The following is a 19,460-nucleotide window of genomic DNA, read 5'->3' on the forward strand; positions in this document are numbered from 1 at the left end:
GCCTGGACAATTTTTTCAGATTGTCTGGCTTTATTTCGTTCATGTGTACAAAAGTTTTACAAAGATTAGATTCATATAATTTCTGACAGTGTTTGTTTACTTCGAAAAATCATTGAAGACGTAACCCAAGTTTGCCAATGCCTTCTACAGTGCCTGGATTTAGAGTCTTTTTTTTTTTTTAAGATTTTATTTATTTATTTTGACAGAGAGAGAGAGTGAGAGCACAATCAGGAGGAGGGTCAGAGGTAAAGGGAGAAGCAGGCTCCCTGCTAAGCAAGGAGCCCATTGTGGGACTTGATCTCAGGACCTTGGAATCATGACAAAGGCTGACGCTTAACCGACTGAGCCACCCAGCTGTCCCTGGAGTTTAGAGTCTTATGTTACAACAATTTATTGATCACATAAGCTATTATGCTATTTGTTTTGCTAGTTTCTACGAATATTAAATAGGAAGTCTACCTTTAAGAAGTTTGGTACAGAATGACGGGACATGTAAATACTTAGTTATTTATAATACATTCACAATATAAATCAAATATAGCTTAATAATGTCATATATGTTAAAAAGCTATCATACAGAGGAGTTATTAACTATGCCTGGGAATATCAGGATAAGCTGCAAAAGATGTTGGTTCAACTGCATTTGGAAGGAAGAATAATTACTAGATACACAAGGATATTGGAAGGTGATCCTAGAAAGAAGGAAAATACTTGGAAAATCATGGAGCAATGAAATTGCTTCTGAAATATGAGGGAATTTTAGTTTTGCGATGGATAAGTCTTAGGGCCTGCACATTTGTGTCTTGTTTCCCCCCAAATTTACATGTTGGAACCCTAACTCCCAGTGCAATAGTATAAGGCTGTGGGGCCTCTGAGAAGTAATGAGTTTTAGATGAAGTCATGAGAGTGGAGCCCCATGATGGGATCAGTGTCCTTATAGGAAGAGAAAGAGACTGGAGCTCTCTCTGTTCTCCACGATAGAAAGATACAGGAGAAAATGGCTATTTGTGGACCTGGAAGGAGGCTCTCACCAGACACTGAACTGCCGATCTTTTGATTTCAGGCTTCCCAGCCTCCAGATCTATGAGAAATAAATATTTGTTGTTTAATCCACCCAGTCGATGATAATCTTGTTTTAACAACTTGAACTGACTAAGAAAGTAGGACAAATTGTGTTTACATGGTGGGTTAGAAGAAGGAACAAAGGAGAGCATTAGGGTTGATAGAGGAATAATTATGGACCACAGTGTTCTACGTAACCTTCCCTAAAACTGGTACTTCCTTGTTTTTCCTCATCTTAATGAATGGTATCACCAAATACCTTTCTGTAATTTTTTTCTTTCCCTCATTCCTCAGCTCTCATCTGTCTATAAACCTATTGCCTTTCTGTCTCTGAATTATATCCTGTCCGTGTCCTTAGTCCAAGCCCCTCACCTCTTTCCTAGACCACCTAAAAGTCTAGCTGATCTTACCTCTACTCTTGTCTTCACATAATCCAATATCTTCATGGCAGCAAGACTGATTTTCTTTTAAAGTATACCAAAGTTTCTTAGGTCTGCTTTTTACAGACTCAGAGCCTCTCTCATTATATTCTACAAGGTCCCTCCTACATGTTCTGGCCTAATAGACTTCGCATCATTTTACCCTTCCCTTCATTACACATTGTTTAGCTACATTGTTTTTGTTTTTTGTTTTTTTTTAAATGTCACTTCAGTTTTTTCTTTCCTTGGGCTTTATCTGTTGTCCTTTCCTCTAGATTGCTCTTTCTCTCATCTTCACCATGACTGCCTGCTTCTAATCCTAGCTGAAAATCATTTCCACAGAGAAATCTTCCGACTCTCCAGTTTAAAATACCTTGATGACGAAGTCACTTTCCATTTTGTTACTGTTAATTCATACTAGTTCTTATTGACATCTTCAGTTGTTTTATTATTATTATTTACTCATATATTTTCTTTTTTTCCCCTTTCTTTTCCTTTTCCTAAATTTTTATATAAATTCTAGTTAGTGAACATATAGTGCAATATTGGTTTCAGGAGTAGAATTCAGTGGTTCATCACTTACATACAACACCCAGTGCTCATTATGACAAGTGCCCTCCTTAATGCCCATCATCCATCTAGGCCATCCCACACCCACCTCCCTCCACCCTCACTTTGCTCTGTAATGTGAACAGTCTCTTATGGTTTGTTTCCGTCTCTGCTCTTTTTTCCCCCTTCCGTATGGTCATCTGTTTTATTTCTTTTTTTAAATTTTATTTTTAACGATTTAGTTAATTAATTTATTTGAGAGAGAGAGTGCAGAGCTGGAGAGAGCACAAGCACAGGTGAGGGGCAGAGGGACAGGGACAAGCAGACTCCCCGTGGAGTAGGGAGCCCAATGCAAGACTCCATCCCTGGACCCTGGAATCATGACCTGAATGGAAGGCAGATGCTTAATGGACTGAGCCACCTGTTTTAGTTCTTAAATTCCACATATGAGTGAAATCATATGATAGTTGTCTTTCTCTGACTGACTTACTTTGCTTAGCTTAATAAACTCTAGGTCCATCCATGTTGTTACAAGTGGCAAGATTTCAGGTTTTTTTAACTTTTGTTTAAATTCAACTTAATTAACATATAGTGTAGTACTGGTTTCAGGAGCAGAATTTAGTGATTCATCACTTACATATAACACCCAGTGCTCATCCTAACAAGTGTTCTCTTGAAAACCCATCACCCATCTAGCCCATCCCCCACCCACTTCCCCACCAGCAACCCTCAGTTTGTTCTCTTAACTATATAGTCCCTTATGGTTTTCCTCTCTTTCTGTTTTTATCTTATTTTATTTTTACTCTTTTTTATTCTGTTCAGTTAGCCAACATATAGTACCTCACTAGTTTTTGATGTAGTGTTCAATGATTCATTAGTTGTATATAACACCCAGTGCTCATCATAATATGTGCCCACCTTAATACCCATCACTGGGTTACCCCATCCCCCCACCCTCCTCCCTTCTTTAACCCTTTTTGTTTCCTGAGTCCAGAGTCTCTCATGCTTTGTCTCCCTCTCTGATTTCTTCCCATTCAGTTTTCCTTCCCTTCCCTTGTGGTCCTCCACGTTGTTCCTTATGTTCCACATAGGAGTGAAACCATATGATAATTGTCTTTCTCTGCTTGACTTATTTCACTTAGCATAACCCATTCTAGTTCCATCCACGTTGTTGCAAATGGCAAGATTTCATTCTTTTTTATGGCTAACATTACATTGTGTGTGTGTATGGACACACACACACACACACACACACACACACATATAGTACTTCTCTATCCATTCATCAGTCGATGGACATTTGGGCTTTTTCCATAGTTTGGCTATTGTTGATAATGCTGCTATCAGCAAAGGGGTTCATTTACCCCTTTGAATCTGTATTTGTGTATCGTTTGGGTGAATACCTACTAGCGAAGTTGCTGGATCATAGGGTAGTCCTATTTTTAACTTTTTGAGGAACCTCCATACTGTTTTCCTACAGTAGTTGCACCTGTTTTTATTTCCACCAACAGTGTAAGAGGGTTCCCCTTTCTCCGCCTCTGCCAACACCTGTTGTTTCTTGTGTTGTTAATTTTAGCCATTGTGATAGGTGTGACGTGGTATCTAATTATAGTTTTGATTTGTATTTCCCTGATGGTCAGTGATGTTGTGCAATCCTATATTTTCTTTCCACAATAGAATGTAAGCTCCTTGAGAGTAAGAATCCTGTTTTATTCATCACTGTATCCTGAATACATCACATGCTTAGCAAAGAGCAGCATTCAGTTCATGCTTGTCGGGTTAATGGATTACGTTTTCCCCACCTGTACTAGTATTCTCTTTTATAGGTTTTTACTTACATTCAGACGGAAATGGGATTGAATTCATCAATTTAGTGTCCTATTGCGTAGGGGAGATATTTAGCTAAAAGGAGAAAAAACCAAAACACTCTACTGCTATCGCCTTTGCACTAAGCACATGATTTGATGGAGGTGGGAAAAGGGTCTGTTTCTTCAATTCATGGGCATTCAACTTCCAAATGGTTTCTTAAATCTTAATGTAGGAACTTAAATAACTAAAAATTAGGACTGGTGGTGTAAAAATAGAACTGAATTGAGTATCCTTTTCCTTTTTGAAATTGAAACACTATAAAGTTTGCAAATAGATGGTCAAGGCAATGTTTTGACTAAAAATTCCGTTGGCTCTGATTGTGATTTTCCTTCTATCAGTGAAGGACTTCAGAAATAAACCCTAATGCTAATTAAATAATACACGATTAAGGATTCTTTGCATATAAACTGCCAGATGTTTAAAAAGGTTCATATTCCCTCCATAAGGAAAACATTAAGTTCTAAAAGGTCATGGAGATTGTTTTCCTGGCAGGTTGTTTATAGATATTCTTCACCTGTTAATATTACTATTGATAGTCCTTTTCTGATTATGAATAAACAGTTTACGCCCTACGTATTTATTCATGTTAACATTTACTTAGGAAAATGTGTTTCTTACAGGAGGATAAATAGTGGCTGGAAAGAATGCTGGCAACTTCAAAGCAAAATGAAGTTCTTTCTATTGCTTTCCGTCATTGGGTTCTGCTGGGCTCAGTATGACCCAAATACCAAACCTGGACGGACATCTATCGTCCATCTGTTCGAGTGGCGCTGGGTTGACATTGCTCTTGAATGTGAGCGATACTTAGCTCCAAAAGGATTTGGAGGGGTTCAGGTGGGTATTGTTCATAGTAGAAATTGCAGTTTGCTATCCTTGTAGTATATGGTATTGTGATATGTATCGGTAAAGCTGGAACATTTTACCGAGGAAGAAAAAAGTTTAGGATTGTTGGCAGCTTTATGTTTTGTTTCTGATATAAGCTTTCTTCAGCAGGACGTTTCCAATATGCTGTTAATATTTTCATTTGTTGCTAAAGATGTAGCTGTATATGCAAAGATTCCGAAATTATTTTAGATTATTGGTTAGTTTCTAGAGTATCCAGTGATATAAAGTAACCCATAATTTGATACTTACTATGATTTTTTATTGGTAGATCTCTCCACCCAATGAAAATCTTGTGGTTAATAACCCTTTTAGACCTTGGTGGGAAAGGTACCAACCAATTAGCTACAAGTTATGCACAAGATCCGGAAATGAAGATGAATTCAAAAACATGGTGACTCGATGTAACAACGTTGGTGTAAGTGCATTAAAGTTTCCTTTAAGAAATAATCAGGAAAATAATCTCTCTCTCCTCTCTCCCGTTCCTTTGGAGCAGAAGGTGTTCCGTGGTTATTTTTTATTTCACTTTACACTTAAGCTATAACTAACACTTAGTTATTACCTTATGTTCAGCTGTGCAAATTCCTGTGTATGTGCTATTTGTCTACTAAAGAAATTTAAGTCCCAGTTTAAAGCCGAACTTGTTTATAAAGCAAGTATCAGCTTTCAGGCCTATAACTATACACATTTCTGGGGAATCCCTTTCTAGTTAGGAATTGGAAATGCCAGTTGCAATATTTGCTGTAATTTTGATGTGACTTGTAACTTCACCTGTCATTTCCGGGTCCTCTTTCACGTAGGGGTTTTTGATGGTAAATCGTTATATTCTTTCTGAGGGGGAGCATGAGAGACAATATTTACCTTCGGATGCTAAGTAGATAATAGAGACTTGCTGCTTCTTTCTTAGGAGGATGCATGGAAATTTCAAAGACCACTACGCTCTCCTGTCTTAGCTGATTCTTACCTCCCCGCAAAAAAGACTGTTTGCATTTTTTCATAGTTATGGTAGTTTTCGTTCTATCAGTTTATCAGATAGGTAAGTATTTTACCAAGACGGTAGAATGCAGATAGGTATTCAGTTCACATTGATTTCCCTTCACGCTTGCCTTTTGGTTTATTAGGAAGATAAGTTAAAAAATAACAAAGACCTATTTTGGAGTGCGATTAACATACCAGAAACTTTAGTCAATAATACTAGATAGATTTCTACCTCTCTATAAGTCCAACTGAAATAGAAACTTTGTTTTTCAGGTCCGTATTTATGTGGATGCTGTCATTAATCATATGTGTGGGAATGCTGCGAGTGCAGGAACGAGCAGTACTTGTGGAAGCTACTTCAACCCTGGAAGTAGAGATTTTCCAGCAGTCCCATACTCTGGTTGGGATTTTAATGATGGTAAATGTAAAACTGGAAGTGGAGACATTGAGAGCTATAATGATCCTTATCAGGTAATTAAAGGAAAAAACCCACAGTGATCTGGATAAAGAGCTATCTGTGTTTAATTATCTACATGTAGTTTATTGATCTTCATTTTTAAATACTGGCCTGGATTCCTTAGGAAAAGAGGATTCCAAGTTTGACTATTTGAAAATAAGAAACACAGGGGCGCCTGGGTGGCTCAGTGGTTGAGCATCTGCCTTAGTCTCAGGTCATGATGCCAGGGTCCTGGGATGGAGCCCTGCATTGGGTTCCCTGCTCAGAGCAAAGCCTGCTTCTCCCTCTCCCCCACCCCCTGCTGGTGTGCCCTCTCTCGCTGTGTCTCTCTCTGTCCAATAAATCAATAAAATCTTAAAAAAAAATAAGAAACGCAGATCAAGATTTAAAGCATTTTCCCCCATTTAATTTGTTCCAGTCAAAAAACTCGTCTACTTTATTTCCTCCATACTCCATTTTTATACTAGAAAATGTTTCAAAGGTATGTCAGCATCTCCAGTTTCCAATGCAAAGAAGACACTACCGAAATATCTGTTAATGAATAAATGAATGCATTATCAAATGGATTATCAGGTAGAGGCGATGTTTTGTGTATCAGTCACAAAATTTTTACCTTAATAGGTCCGAGATTGTCGTCTGGTTGGTCTTCTTGATCTTGCGCTGGAGAAAGACTATGTGCGTTCCACGATTGCTGAATATATGAACCGCCTCATCGACATTGGTGTAGCGGGGTTCAGAATTGATGCTTCTAAGCACATGTGGCCTGGAGACATCAAGGCCGTTTTGGATAAACTGCATAATCTAAATACACAGTGGTTCTCTGAAGGAAGTAAACCTTTCATTTTCCAGGAGGTACATTAATACCTGTATATATCTACATTTCATGGGTATATGAAATAAGATCTTTTAGTTCATTAGAAAATAAGTGATAGATTTAATGAATACAACTTCTGTTCTTTAATGGCTGGCTCATTTATATGGAAGAGTTTTCTTGAACCCTATTTTATTGAGACAGTCTCTAACATCTAACTCTTTATCACAAGAGATTTTATGGAAGTGCAGAGAATTTATTTAGGCTACAAACATCTGTGTCATTTACCGTCTCCCCAGAGACCATTACAAAAGGCAGATAATATGATAGTGGTTTTCTTGAGCCAGCCTATCTGAGTTTTAATCTTGCCTATAGCACTATTCGCTGTGTTCACTTAGACAAATTGATTAACCTCTCTCTGCGACATTGTCTTTTCATGTGAAGAAAAGAGATATGATCATAGTTATGTCTTTGTCTAAATGTTAGTAAGTTAATATTTGTCAAGCACTTAGAATTGTTGTGAACCAGATCTCAAGTGCTATAGAAATGCGAGTCATTGTTATTATCGTTTATGTGCAAGAGTAAAATTAGGTCCACATTCTCAGAGGACAACAGGTCACCTTGTTATCATGTTAGTTTTAATATTGTAGCATATAATTTAGCACAGAAAAAGAATCTTTTTTGGGTATTTCAAACAATATAAATAGTTTCAAGCCATTTTTTATATAATGTTAACTTGGTGAAAAATCTTTAAAGTTCTTATTTAAAATGATATTTTCCCTATATTTCCACTAGGTAATTGATCTGGGTGGTGAGCCAATTAAAAGCGAGGAGTACTTTGGAAATGGCCGTGTGACAGAATTCAACTATGGTGCAAAACTAGGCACAGTCCTGCGCAGATGGAATGGAGAGAAGATGGCTTACTTAAAGTGAGTGAAATATGATTTGTCTTTTAAATAATTTCACAGATGTGTTAGTCTTATTATCCCAATCTGAGTTATCTTAGAAACTTATTTAGAACTTTTAAGGATTCAATTGCTAGTAATAAGGATTGTACTTCCCCAAATTCCAATTTATCATCTTTATTATTTAAAATGTCAGTCATGAGGATAACAAGAAACCCAAAACACACCCTAGAGACTTTTTGTATTCTATAACTATATTAAATTTAACTAATGTATGCAATAAAATATGTGAAGGCTACATTAGTATTAAAATGATTGTATCATTTATGAAGTACTTACAACATGGCTATGCTATGGGAATTTACAAATATTATTATCAATTAATTATTTTCAAGTAGTAGAATATTTATATTATATCAATATAAGAGTGAAACCTACTTTTAACCCAGTTTTCCATTTTGTGTAATATCATATGTATGTTGATCATTCAGAAGTTTCATCCAAATTGTAATGTACTGAAATCTCTAAAATGACTTTTTTATAACAAAAATCTTATAACTGTACCATGAATGTATTACAAGTAATTCATACATATATACGTACATGGAGTGTATAATATATCTATATATAGTTTGTAGATATTTTTTAAAAACTCCTATAGAACAATCATTGAATTAGAGAATTCCATTTGGGCCTGCTATACCAAAAGAAAGACACACTTAGGTTACCCTAAAGCTATTAGAAAAGAATACATGTTGTGTGTGCATACGTGTTTTAATAGGAACTGGGGAGAAGGATGGGGTTTCATGCCTTCTGATCGAGCACTTGTGTTTGTGGATAACCATGACAATCAGCGAGGACACGGAGCTGGGGGAGCATCTATTCTTACATTCTGGGACGCCAGGTAGGAAATAAAGCCCCCCCTTTTCTACCTACCTTTTAACGACACTAAAAATATTGTTTTCTTCTATGATGACATCATTTTGTAACCTTTAGACTGTACAAAATGGGAGTTGGATTTATGCTCGCTCATCCATATGGATTTACACGAGTAATGTCAAGCTTCCGTTGGTCAAGATATTTTCAAAATGGAGTAGTAAGTTTTTGTGTTATCCAAAATATCTTTTTCTCAAGAAAGGGAAGGCAGTTTTAAAATATGGTACTAGAGAATGAAAACTTGGGGAGAAAATGGGCAGAACTTGGTAAAAGGCTATAAAAATACTGAGGGAGTTAGATTCCAACTGCAGAGAACTCAGAGACACAAGACAGACTGGGTTTGGTGGACTGGAGAGGAAAGAGATAAATACTTGAGATGTTAAAAAGTCTGAGCTTTTTAAATTTTTTTCTCTTTACCTAAGGATGTTAATGATTGGATTGGGCCACCAAATAATAATGGGGTAATTAAAGAAGTTACTATTAATCCCGACACTACTTGTGGTAACGATTGGGTATGTGAACATCGATGGCGTCAAATAAGGTGGGCATTCTTATCTAGAGATGTCCTCTAGTAATAAACATTCTTAACATTTTATTTCAAACAGCTAACGTATTCACCAGCATTTTATGTGGTGTTTTATTTTTAGGAACATGGTTGCGTTCCGTAATGTAGTTGATGGCCAACCTTTTACAAACTGGTGGGATAACGGTAGCAACCAAGTAGCTTTTGGAAGAGGAAACAGAGGATTCATTGTCTTTAACAATGATGACTGGTAAGTAGATATGAATTAGAAATCACATTGTATCCCAATATGTTCTTGGTTTACTACTTTCTCTTCTTGCACATTTACTGTTTTCATATCTGAATAGTTATATGCTCAGTGGATGAAAAAAAAACAGAAATCAGAAGAAAAATGATGATGACTTCTATTCTTCTGATTTCTTTATAAGGGCTTTCTGTTCTAAGTAGAGTTATTTCATGTGCATCCTTGCCTATCATGGGCAGATATGAGGCACCCATATAGGCTCACATATACACCCCACCCCAAATACACAGAGTAGTTAATATAAAGGTTGTGAAATCACTAGAAGAACAAGGCTTACAGCTCCCCTTCCCTTTTTAAATAATGGAAAAATATTGCCTCAATACTGATGTCTTTTTAACTCTTTTTTGCGAGTATTCATCTATCTGGTTTTTTGGTCTTCTTTTTTCACTCCCCCGTCTCTCTGGCAAATAGTAGATATATATATATATATATATATATTTTAAAGATTTTATTTATTTATTCGACAGAGATAGAGACAGCCAGCGAGAGAGGGAACACAAGCAGGGGGAGTGGGAGAGGAAGAAGCAGGCTCATAGCGGAAGAGCCTGATGTGGGGCTCAATCCCAGAACGCCGGGATCACGCCCTGAGCCGAAGGCAGACGCTTAACCGCTATGCCGCCCAGGCGCCCCAGTAGATATATTTTCAAAGCATATGTATAAAGAACATGTGTCTTACGGTTGGTCAGTGATTCACCTCGGGAGATTTTCAAGTTTTAGTTCTGAGACTTCTTCTTACTTTCCTTTGCTTATGCTTCCATCGTCTGCCTCGAGTGTATTGATTCCCTAGTATAGAGAACTATGGCTTACAAGATGTCTTCACAAGCAGTTGAAATGTCTCAGTTCCAAGGCCTACTTTCACCCATGCTTAGCTCATTTTAGCCTACATTATATTTTGCTGACAAAAAGGGAAAACAAATATATCTCTTTCTTGCCAAAAGAAGCTATGGCTAGTCCTTTAATTTCTGTCTTTTGGATGGGGGAAGGAAAATAAATTTATGAGACAGCTTTATATTTCAAACCATACACTTGTTCATAAAAATACTGGATTATTTTTATCTCCAGCCCAAATTCACTTTCTCCTCTTGTGAAAAAGATTTTCGCAGTAATAATCAAATTTAAATGATTGAAAGTAATTCGTGTTTTCTTAAGTTTAGATGAGGACATATTTAAAATATTTGTTTACCACAGGAAGTACTTTTATCTAAGGGTGACAATTCACCCAAATCTTCACTAATAGTCCCTCAGCCATAATTTCGTGATAATATTCATGGCTGAATAGGGAATCGCTAAGTCTACTGTAAGATTACTTTCAGTCTTGGAAAACTGTTCACATCTACTGGAGAGGTCTCTGCATTTGCTTCTCACTGAGACCTTGACTGCTTAGGGCTCTACAACACAAAGTGAAGCTTTTAGAGATAGTCTGAATTCTTGCTTTTAATTGTGATGAATTCAAGTTAAATCTTAAATTTTATTTTACAGGGCGTTATCTTCAACTTTGCAAACTGGTCTTCCTGCCGGCACATATTGTGATGTCATTTCTGGAGACAAAATTGACGGCAATTGTACGGGAATCAAAATCTATGTTTCTGGGGATGGAAATGCTCATTTTTCCATTAGTAACTCTGCTGAAGATCCGTTCATTGCAATTCATGCTGAATCTAAGTTGTAAAATTTGAAATAAATAAATACGCATACTCAGAGAAATAGCCAAGTGTATTTCTTTCCGTGTGTGTGTGTGTGTGTGTGTGTTTTCCTATAATTCATGAATTTTTGGTAAAAGCTAGAAGCAATCAACTTGAAAAACTCAGAAAAGCATAAAAATCACATGTAATTATGTAAGTATAAGTTCGTTACGATTATCGTCATGTTATATTTTTAAAGGCTCATGATGTCTTGTCATGTGTCAATGGAATTTCTAAGAATTCAGAGAGGCATCTTAACAAATATGTTTGTTGCCATCAACACCAAATTTCCCAGCATGTATTTGTGTATTTCTTCCATCAAGTGTTTCTAAGAGTTCGGGAGAGCTGATTTAACGATTCCCATACAAAGTTATAGCATTTGAGTGACTTCAACTGTTTGAAAGCCCTTCTACAGTTAATAAGTCAAAAAATAAAATAAACTTAAATTATGCAAGGTATGAGTCTTAATTATATGGAACTCATAGGAATCTTCTACTTTCTCTCTCTGTTTTTCTCTTTGTAATGTCTTTAAGTTGATGTAGACGTATGGATTTTTTGTTCCATTAAAAATTAATGAAGGTAAGTGGGGATGTAACATAATAAAAGAACAAGACTTTCTTGAGATAAAGTAAAGGAAGTAGCAAATCCTGGTAGAGTGATAAATCTCTGAAGGTTTTTAAAGAATAATTGATCAGTTGATCCATCTATTCATCCATGTCTCTATCACTCTCTGTGTGTCACTGTCTATGCAGTTAAGATTCCACTAAAAAAAACTTGTCAGAATAAATGAATTCAGCAAAGTAATAGGATACAAAGGCACCATGCAAAAATCAGTTGCATTTCTGTACACTAATGAACAATCTGAAACGGAGATTGTGAAAAAATTCCATTTATAATAGCACGAAAAAGGATACAATACTTAGGAATCTACCACAAGGTGGAAAATGTGTACGGTGAAAACTATTAAACCTTACTGAAAGATGTTAAAGACATAAATAAATTGAAGCATTACTGTTTTCTTGGGAGAGAATACTTAGTAGTATCAAAATGTCAGTACACCCAAAGTAATCTACAGCTTCAATGCAATCTCTATCAACATCTCACAGACCTAAAAAAAAAAAAAAAAAAATTCTATCCTAAACTTCGTATCTCAAGGGACCCTGAATAGCCAAAACAATCTTGAGAAAGAACAACAAAACTAGGGGACTCACCTCTGGTTTCAAACCTATTAAAAGCCTACAGTAATCAGGGGCGCCTGGGTAGCGCAGTCGTTAAGCGTCTGCCTTCGGCTCAGGGCGTGATCCCGGCGTTCCGGGATCGAGTCCCACATCGGGCTCCTCCGCTGGGAGCCTGCTTCTTCCTCTCCCACTCCCCCTGCTTGTGTTCCCTCTCTCTCTGGCTGTCTCTCTGTCACATAAATAAATAAAATCTTAAAAAAAAAAAAAAGCCTACAGTAATCAAAACATTGTGATACTGGCATAAAGATAGGCATATAAATCCATGGAATAGAATAATATCCAGGAATGTATCCTCTCATATATGGTCAAATGATTCTTTTTCTTTTCTTTTTAAGATTTATTAATTTTATTTATTCGAGAGAGGGAGCGAGCAAGTACGAGCAGGAGGCCAAGGGAGAGAGAGAGAATCCCAAGTAGACTCCTCGCTTAACATGGAGCCTGATACAGGGCTCGATCCCACAACCTGAGTCAAAACCAGGAGTCATAGGCTTAACTGACTCTGCCACCCTCGCGCCCCTCATCAAATAATTCTTTGACAAGGATGATGCCAAGACCACTCAGTGGGAAAGGATAGTCTTTCCAATAAATGGTGGCAGGAAAATTGGAAATCCACACACACAAGATTTCATTTGAACCATTACCTAAGATGGTATACAAAATTAATCCAAATTGGATTAAAAAAATCTAAATTTAAGAACTAAAACACCTCTTAAAACAGAACGTCCTGACATTGGATTTGACAGTGATTTGACAGTGATTCATTAGATTTGATATTAAAGGCATAGGTAACAAGAAAAAAATAGAGAAATTGGACTTCACAAAAACTTAAAAAGTTTTTTCATCAGAAGATGTGTACAGAATGAGAGAAAATAATTCAAATCATAACATCTGGTAAAAGATTAATATCCAGAATATATAGAGAACACCTGAAATTCAACAATAGAAAATCAACCCAATTCAAAAATGGGCAAAGAATTTGAATAGACTTTTCTCTAAAGATGTACAAATTATCAATATGCACAAAGATATCACCTCACTCTCAGGATGTCTACTATCAAAACAAACAAGAAGCAAGCATTCTTGAGGATGTGCCAGAATTGAACCCTTTGCATTGCTGGTGGAACGTTGAAATAGTATAGCTGCTGTGGGAAACAGTATGGCAGTTTTTAATGAAACTAAAATAGGATTACCATATGATCTAACAATTCCACTTCTGGGTATATACCCTGAAGAATTGACAGCAAGTTCGCAAAGTAATTATTTATGTACCCATGTTCATAACAGCATTATCCACAATAGCCAACAAGGTGGAAACAACACAAGTGTACTTCAACAGTGGATGAGTCACATGTGATAATATCCATACGAGGGAATAATATTCAGCTTTAAAAAGGAGATTTTGCCATAGCCTACACTGAAGATAAGCCTTGATGATATTATGATAAAGCCAGTCACAAAAAGACAAATACTGTATGATGCCGCTTATATGGAGTAGTCAAAATCATAGAGACAGAAAGTAGCACAGTAACTGCCAATGGCTGGGGAGAGGGAGGAATGGAGAGCTTCTGTTTAATGGATAAAAAATTTCAATTTTACAAGATGAAAAGAGCTGTAGAGATTGATGGTGGTGATGGTTACACAACATTATGAATATATTTAATACCACTGCACTGTACATTTAACAACATTACAATGGTAAACTTTGTTGTATGTGATTTACCACAAAATAAAAGTTTTAATAAAAAAGTAACATGTATGTGCAGATTTATAGTGGCTTTATTCATCATTCTCCAAAGTGAAAATAACCCAAATGTTCTTCAACTATCATACCTCTACATGAAATATTAATGACTATACATGTGACAATATGGATATATCTCAAAGGCATCATTAGTAAAAGGAGACAGACTCACAACGTCACACACTGTGTGACTCCATTTTCATGAAATTATATAAAGACAAAGCTCATCAGAGACCTGTTGAGTGGTTGCCAGGGGGTAGGTGTGGGTGGCTGAATTGACTACAAAGGGATGACGGTATTTCGGGGTGTGATGGAATATTGGATATTGTGGTTGCGTTGAGTAAAGCTATGGATTTATTAAAACTCAGATTTATGCATTCAGAAAAGAACCTTACTGGATTACTTGTAGATTGCTAGAGTATGAAGTGGTACAATCACTTTGGAAATAGTTTGACAATCTATAAATTGTACATATAGTTATAATAAAAACCAACAATTTTACATCTAGGTTTAACCCCTGTGATATGAAAATACATGTCTATAAGAAGTCTTAGTTATCCTTCACAGCAGCTTTATTCATAATTGCCAAAAATATAATCAGCCTATATGTCCCTCAACACATTAGATAAACAAATGATGGTACATGCATATTATAGAGTACAACTCAGCAGCAGACTGCTGTAATATATTTTGTTACAAATGCTTTCTGATCCAGTTTTGCGGCCCTGCCGACAGGTCAATCAGACTTTCCTGGGCATCTGATTAAGTCCACACCCCAAACCACTTCCCTTATCAGACTTTCCTCTGGGTCACTATATACCTTCTCTAATCACCCAAGGACCAGGTATCAGATGAGGAATATCTCTATAACCCAGAGCCCACTGAAATTATTTAGACATCCTAAACCTGCCTACCCGCTTCATCCATTCCTTCCTATAGAAGCCATAAAAAAGGAACTTGCACGTCGTTTCCTTCTCTTCCTCTGCTTGGTGAATAACCCTGGTGCTTCCCTTGAGTGGGCCTGGGTGGTGTCCTATTTCTCCTCAGGGAACTGTGAGCATAACAAACTGCAAAACTTTCTGGTTTCTCTTTCTTGATCGGAGTCTGACCTCACCATACCAAACCCACAGTAGTAAATACGACTAAAACAACTACTGATACACAAAAGAGTCCATATTGGTATTCGTTTCCTATGGCTATTGTAACAAAATACATAATCTTCGTGGCTTAGAACAAGAGAAATTTATTGTCTTATAGTTCTGGAGGGCAGAAATCCAAAGTCTTTTTCACTGATCAAGGTGTTGGCAGGGCTCTGCAACCTCTAGGGGCTTTATGGAAAAAGCAAACCTTTCTTTCAGCTTTGGTGGCTGCCAGCATTCCTTGACTTGTGGCTGCATCACTCCACTCTATGCTTCCACAGTCATGTGCTCCATGCCTTTTCTACTTCTACGTGTATTGCTCTCTTTCTTCCTCTTTCTTGTAGGAGACATATGATGGTATTCATGACCCACAAGATCCTAACCTTAATTACATCTGCAAAGGCTTTTTCCAAATAAGGAAACATATATAGATTCTAGGGAATAGGGCCTGATATCTTTTTAAAAAGCATTTATTTATTAAAAACATTTTAATAGTCTATTTTTCTTAAAAAAGCTTTAGGTTCACAGCAAAATTGAGAGAAATTACAGTTCCCACATAATTCCCGCCCTCACACCTATACAACTTCCACTACTCTCAACTTCCTGCATTAGAGTGGGATGTTAATTATAATTAATGTACCTACACTGACACATGATTATCACCCAAAGTTTACATTAAGATTTCCTCTTGGCATTATAAATTTTGTTTTTATAAAAGCATAATATGTATCCACCATTATCATACAGACTAGATCCATTGCTCTCAAAGTTCTCTGAGCTCCACCTGTTTACCCCTCCTTACTCCTGACTTCTGGCAACTACTCATCTTTTTACTGTTTCCAAACTGTTGCCTTTTTCAGAATGTTATATTCTATTACAGTATGTAGCTTTTTCATATTGGGTTTTTTCACTTAGTAATATGCATACAAGTATGACTCCTCCATGTCTTTTCACGGCTTGATGATTTTCAGCACAGATTAATTTTTCATTGTCTGGTTGTAACACAGTTTATCCATTCACCTACTGAAAGACATGTTGCTCTGAAATTTGGTAGTTATAAATAAAGCTGCTGTGAACACCTGTGAGTACTTTTTTTTTTTTTTTCTCGTGGGCATAAGTTACCCATTTATTTGGATAAACACCAAGGAGCATGATTGCTGGATTGTATGGTAAGAGTATGTTTAGTTGTATAAGAAACTACCAAATTGCCTCCCAAATTGTACCATTTTGCATTTGCTCCAGCAATGAATGAGAATTCCTGTTGCTTCACATCCTCAGCATTTGTTGTTGTCAGTGTTCTGGGTTTTTGTCATTCTAATGAGTATGTAGTGGTATCTTGTTTTAATTTGCAATTCCCTAAGGACATATGCTGTTGAGCATCTTTTCATATGCTTACCTGCCACCTGTATATCTTCCTTGGTGTTAGTTTAGATCTTTTGCCATTCTTTAAATGCATTGTTGATTTTCTTATTGTTGAGTTTTTAAAGTTCTTTGTGTATTTTGTGTAATAATCCTTATCAGATATGTCTTATCCTTATTAGATATGTCTTATACATGTATTTTCTCCCACTCTGTGGTTTTCCTTCTGATTCTCTTGACAGTATTTTTCACAGAAGTTTTAAATTTTAATAAAGTAAAGCTTATCAATTATTTATTTCATGGATTTGCCTTTGGTGGTTGTATCTAAAAAGTGATTGTCAAACCCAAGGCTATCTCGATTTTCTCCTGTTACCTTCTGGGAGTTTTCTAGTTCTGCATTTTACATGCAAGTCTATAGTCCATTTTGAGTTAATTTTTGTAAAGTCTATGTCTAGAATCCTACCCACCCACCCCCCTTTTGGGGCATGGGGATGTCCAGTTGCTCCAGCACAATTTGATGAAAAGTTGGTCTTTGTTCCATTGTACTGCCTTTACTGCTTCATTAAAGATCAGTTGACTATATTGGTGGGTATATTTACAGACTCTATTCTGTTCCATTGATTTAGCCTTTTTTCTTCTTTCTAATATCACTCTTCTGAGTACTGTAGATTTAGAGTGCCTTAATGTCAGGTAGTGTCAGTCCTCTGACTGTTGTTCTTTAATATTATGATAGCCGTTCTGTCTTTTTAAAAAATCTCCATGTAAACATTAGAATCTGTAGATATCCACAAAATAACTTGTTAGTATTTTTATTGGGATTGTATTGAACCTATAGATCAAGCTGGGAAGAATTACTGTCTTGAGAATACTGAGTCTTTTTACTTATGGACATGGAACATTTGTCCATTTATTTAGTTCTTCCTTGATTTTGTTCATCAAAGTTTTGTTTTCATATAGATCTTATATATGTCTTGTTAGACTTTTACTTAAATATCTCATTTTGGGGGGCTGCTAATAATAATGATGGACAGTATAGGAGAGAGATTAAGAGACAGGGTTGATAGAGTGAAAACTGTTATATATTCAATTGTAGTTCCAAGTAAATAAATGGATTGTGAAGACAGTGGCTATCTCAAGTATGCCCTTAGAATTTTTCTCTATCTGATAAGAAACACACACACACACACACACACACAAATACACACAGATTTCCAAGAACACAGGATGAGTTTTTTTAAAATCCACATTTAGACATCACACAGGGACAATATTTTTAAAGCAGTAAAAAAAATTTTTTTTTATTTTAAAAGAAAGATTTCCTCCGTGGAATGTCAATTAGAGTGACATCTGACTTCTTTATAGCAACAAAGGAAGCCAGATGTCTCTAGAACATACTCAAAGTAGTGAAAGAAATAACTTGTAGAATTTTACACAGAGAAAGTAGTTTTAAGGAATAAAGATAAAGACATTTTCAGACAAGTAACGAAGAGGGTTTGTCAGAGTGTACATCAACCATACTCAAATTTAAAAGAATACATATTTCACTTAAAGAAAAAGAGGATTTGTGAGCAGATATTCACCAAAAGAAATTATAAAGGGAATATTTTAGACGTCTGTAGTTACCCTAGGTAGGAGATCTGAGATGCAAGAGGAGTGAGGAAAAAAGTAAGTGGTAAATATCTGGCTAATCTAAAAAAAAAAAAAATTATCTATTAAAAAATAATGTTTTGCAGGATTAAAAATATAAGACAGACTTAAAAAATAAAACCAATGAGTATCAACTAAAATAGAGTTGAATATTCTCTTTGACAATCGACATAATGATTAAATTTGAACTCTGAAATTAACCCATGGTATAATTTCCATGTTAACCATTAGTAAAGTAGAAACAGTGTATGATTTCTACTGTGTTAGATGATAAAATATAGAAAAATAATTGAAAAGAAGACAAAAAATATGAAAAAAATTGGCGGGGCAATAAGGTGATAGATTTATATTTAAATATAGCAATAGTTACATTCAGTGTAAATGGACTTAGAGTTTCTATTAAAAGACAAACATTTTCACACATGATTAAAATAAATGAGTAGAAATCGGTAAAGGTAAAGGCAAGTACAAAGTACACCAGGCAAATTCTGACCAAAGGAAAGCTCGTATAGCTTTACTGGAATGAGATGAAATAGATTTAAGGCCGAATCAGTGCAAAAGATAAAATGGTTCTATGTTTTAATAAAAAAATATTAGACTTTATAATTTTAACACATTGACTAGAAAATTGGTACTTGTAAGTTTTTTAGCCTCTGTAACTTAGGGTTAAAATAGATAAAGCAACAAATTTGACAGAAATTGTAAGCATAAGCAATTCTATACTATATATAATTGGAGATTTTAGATGTACCAATCTCAGTAGCAGAACAAGCTGATTTAAACAAGTTTTAATTAACTCGACCAAATGGATATATAGACAACACGCTTTTTAAAATACTTGTCTACATAGGGGTCATAAGACAAATCTTTTAAATGATTGAAATCATACAGAATATGTTAATTGTACTAAGATCGCATAGTAGGCTCTTACTGAATGGCTTATGAAATTAATTGCTACA

The 19,460-nt window shown here is 35.9% G+C and overlaps 1 protein-coding gene across 1 annotated transcript; it reads left to right on the plus strand.

Moving 5' to 3' along the window:
• The first annotated feature begins 4,419 nt into the window (after positions 1-4,419).
• Positions 4,420-11,399, plus strand: LOC130544070 (pancreatic alpha-amylase-like). Its single transcript, XM_057313873.1, has 10 exons — positions 4,420-4,733; positions 5,053-5,199; positions 6,033-6,230; positions 6,838-7,068; positions 7,823-7,956; positions 8,714-8,836; positions 8,929-9,028; positions 9,291-9,409; positions 9,516-9,641; positions 11,175-11,399. The coding sequence occupies exons 1-10, from the start codon at positions 4,449-4,451 to the stop codon at positions 11,362-11,364; spliced, it is 1,653 nt and encodes a 550-aa protein (XP_057169856.1). The 5' UTR covers positions 4,420-4,448; the 3' UTR covers positions 11,365-11,399.
• The last annotated feature ends 8,061 nt before the right edge of the window (positions 11,400-19,460 follow it).

The sequence above is a fragment of the Ursus arctos genome, unplaced genomic scaffold, assembly GCF_023065955.2.
Source record: "Ursus arctos isolate Adak ecotype North America unplaced genomic scaffold, UrsArc2.0 scaffold_189, whole genome shotgun sequence".
Taxonomy (NCBI): domain Eukaryota; kingdom Metazoa; phylum Chordata; class Mammalia; order Carnivora; family Ursidae; genus Ursus; species Ursus arctos.